This window comes from Austrofundulus limnaeus, unplaced genomic scaffold, assembly GCF_001266775.1.
Source record: "Austrofundulus limnaeus strain Quisiro unplaced genomic scaffold, Austrofundulus_limnaeus-1.0 Scaffold168, whole genome shotgun sequence".
Taxonomy (NCBI): Eukaryota; Metazoa; Chordata; class Actinopteri; order Cyprinodontiformes; family Rivulidae; genus Austrofundulus; species Austrofundulus limnaeus.
The window spans coordinates 582,114-585,451 of NW_013952570.1; the positions used below are offsets into that span (position 1 = coordinate 582,114).

At 38.8% G+C, this 3,338-nt stretch overlaps 2 protein-coding genes across 2 annotated transcripts in view; one reads left to right on the forward strand and one right to left on the reverse strand.

Moving 5' to 3' along the window:
* The window catches only part of trappc8 (trafficking protein particle complex subunit 8), a 44,813-nt gene extending 43,322 nt beyond the window's left edge, over positions 1–1,491 (forward strand). Inside the window, exon 29 of the mRNA XM_014017438.1 lies at positions 877–1,491. Within this exon, the coding sequence (XP_013872892.1) occupies positions 877–1,111 (235 nt within the window). The 3' untranslated portion in view covers positions 1,112–1,491. The remainder of the gene's footprint in view (positions 1–876) is intronic.
* Positions 1,492–1,546: 55 nt separating this feature from the next.
* The window catches only part of cunh19orf44 (chromosome unknown C19orf44 homolog), a gene marked incomplete at its 5' end in the record, with an annotated part of 14,147 nt that continues 12,355 nt past the window's right edge, over positions 1,547–3,338 (reverse strand). Inside the window, 4 exon segments of the mRNA XM_014017439.1 lie at positions 1,547–1,852; positions 1,946–1,985; positions 2,075–2,113; positions 2,525–2,555. Coding sequence (XP_013872893.1) covers positions 1,768–1,852; positions 1,946–1,985; positions 2,075–2,113; positions 2,525–2,555 — 195 coding nt within the window.

Sequence of the window (3,338 nt, forward strand, 5' to 3'; positions counted from 1 at the left end):
GCCTTGAGGAACTCCGGGCGGATCTCATCCACCCCCGGGGCCCTGCCACCGAGGAGGTTTTTGACCACCTCAGTGACCTTTGATGATTGACTCTTTTAAATGAAACCAGAGAGCGTTGACAGAGAGGAGAAGGTAGAAATGACTCAGCCTGTAACTGAAAATATAGATGGAGGACAACAGAGCTGCTTCATGGAAGAAGAACCTCAGCTTAGCCTGTTAGCTTTAGCGCTAGCGCCGACATCATCATTAATCCAGAATGCTTTGCATGTAAATAAAATGGCCCCGTCCGTGTTAAAATATATTTTTAACTTTTTGTTTAAATATGATAAAAACTGAACATCCTACAGTCCAAGATTAACCTTCAGGGTGGATATAGCTCGCTAGCAGCCTCGCACCGATGACCTATCCACGTCATCATTTACCCACAATGCTTTGCATGTAAATAAAATGGCCCCGTCCATGTTAAAATATATTTTAAACTTTTTGTTTAAATATGATAAAAACTGAACATCCTACAGTATTTTTACAGTCTTTATTTTACAGTTAAAATATATGTTTATTTAATAAAGTCTTATGTTACAACTAATCATGGATCCCTTTTGAAGACTGATTAATTGGTATGCTTGTTTGTCTTTGTGTCTATGGTGTAATAATAATGATGTGATTGTGATGCTGTAATTCTGAGTGTTTTATGTGCTGCAGAACAGGAACCTGCTGTAAAACATCAATTATGCTGAGTCAGGCTTGATTTTTAATAATCTTTTCCTGTTAAATAAATGAATCAAATCAAATCATTGCAGAGCAAACATTTTTTGTAAGGGTGGTTGTTAATCCATGTTCTCATTGTTTGATGTGTTTTGTTGTTGTTTTCTTTAGCCTGGAGTCTCTGGAGGTCCACAGTTCGTTTGCCTGGGTGGGTCAGAGCCAGTACAAGCTGCAGCTGGGCCAGCAGGAGGTGGTGAGCCTCGCTCTGAAAGCCTGCTTTTTCCGAGCAGGAGTCTACAACCTGAACACACCACGGGTCTTCGCCAAGCCCGCCGAGCAGAGCTCCATCTCTGAGACGAGTCAGCAAACATCGAGTCCCGCCCTCATCATCATCAAGAGCACCTGACAGAACCGGGCCGGGCCGGGCCGCAGGAACAGAAATACTACATTTATTTAAAGCATTCCTTCAAACAGAGACTAATGAGCTGATGGAACAGGCGTAGAACTTCATTTCACTAGCCGTATTTATTTGATTTAACTTTTTACTGGGTGCTTCCCTCTATACGCTCTGTCTGTGTGATGATCAACTCTAACTGATGCTTTTCTTCGTTTCCTTACTAAATCTGCCGTGTTGGACTCAGAGGTTCACTTTAAACTGAAAGGACAGAAACAAACTGCTGCTTTTTATTTTTGTTAGATCTGGACCGGTCCTCTTCCACAAACAGATGCTGTCTTAAAGTGAATCAAATCAAATTGTGATGATATTAAAGTCTTATTGTAACATGATAATGTTTATATAGTGGAGCTTGTGTCAAACAAACTGAAGACTGACTCAAACTCCTCGTGTTGAAGGATTTATTCTTTACTTTCTGCTGCTGTGCAAAGGGAATCCTTTGATTCTTGTTTATAAAAACATCTTCACAGTTTTTGTTCTTTTTTTTCTTTTTCTTTTCTGAGAACAAAAACAGAATGAGGTCTGTGATGATTCAAAGCTTGGACCAGGACCAGGTTGTGACCTGGTTTAACCCATTAAAACCTGCAGCGTAAGAATTTCTATCAGACTCAGTGCTGATGCAAATAATGACCCAAGCCATCCTTCATCGCCTCCTCTGCCAGGACACTGTAAACCTTATCAGTAGTAGACAAGCTGGAAAAGAAGCAAAGCGTGACTCACAAGGAGATCAGGGGAGCAGATTATTTATCATTTATGGTGCACAACTCCTAAATTTGATCAACTCACCGATTTAGTGGTCCTCTATGAGTTGTTTTTGATTGCAGTTCTGAAGGATAATAGGTCAAAAACATAACACACTTTAGCAATACTAACAATGATAGAAGGAATGCCAAAACAACTAAAACCAGAACTTACTTTCATTCTCAAACAAGCTGTCACAGAAATCATCATCATCTGCAAAAATATAAATTCAGCAGGAGATTGATCATCTTATTACAGCCATGATGTATTTAAGTACTTAGAGTTAGCCTCTTCTAGACACTACGTGTGTCTAGTGTGTACTATGTACTAAATAAAAAAAAACTGCAATATATTACTTTGAACACAACAGAGATTTATGATTTACTATCAATATACACTGTACACTGGCACGAACAGTTGATGTAAAGATAGAAACTGATTTCATTTATAATGGTTAATATTTGGACATTAAAAACCTTTAACAAACAAATAAAGCTAGTTTTCAAAAGTACTCTCTGACCCAAGCCCTCTTGTCGTTTAACTTCAAAATCTGTCATAATATTTTTTACTTTAACCTGAACCAAACATCCAACATGAAATAACTGCATCACTACAGGAACTTACTCTTAGAGACTTTCGAGTTCGGCTTCGTAGGCTGAGGAAAACAGCGAAAATCAAAATGCAACGTCATAAAATGAATAATGTTCTCAAACAAATGCTTTAAACGTGTTATGAATGTTTTAACTCTAAAATGTCACTGAGAATATGTTTGCTGTGGGAAGTTTTACTCACCATGTCGAATCTTTTAGTTCGGAAAGCTTTGAGGGAAGCTAATAAGGTAACGTTAGCTAAATCTCTTTAGGCGTCTCATGTCTCCATTGGTAACAGCACCCTTATGCTAGTTATATCTTGTATTAAAGTTCAGTAAACAGGACAGATGTGTTTCTGTCATGGGACTCCTTTCACTTACGGGGGAGGGAGTACGCCAGTCACAGAATAGGAAGTCCAGTAGTTTTGTTTATTTCATTTTTTTTATTCACTATACCTGCCACATCTATGCTACTTGCAGAGGGGGTTATGTATCACAATGACGTCATTATGCAGAGAAATACTTTAAAAGTACTTAAAAGTTACGAGCCAGGGGTCGGATTTATAAAACTGGCGTACGCACAATTTGAGCCCAGAAACTTGCGTACGCCACTTTTCACTCCAAGGTTGTGATTTATAAAATCCAAACTTGACGTGAAAATGTGTGGTGCCTCACGCCAGCTCTGACCCATGCGTACGCTCATTTTGGAGACGGAAAGCTGCAACTTTAGCGACACAGATGGTGAAGTGAGGAATTATAGCCACACTGCATCATGATCACTGTCAGATATTGAATTTCACTTCATAATCAAACTTCGATTTTTATTCATCTTTATCATCAGCTTTCTTA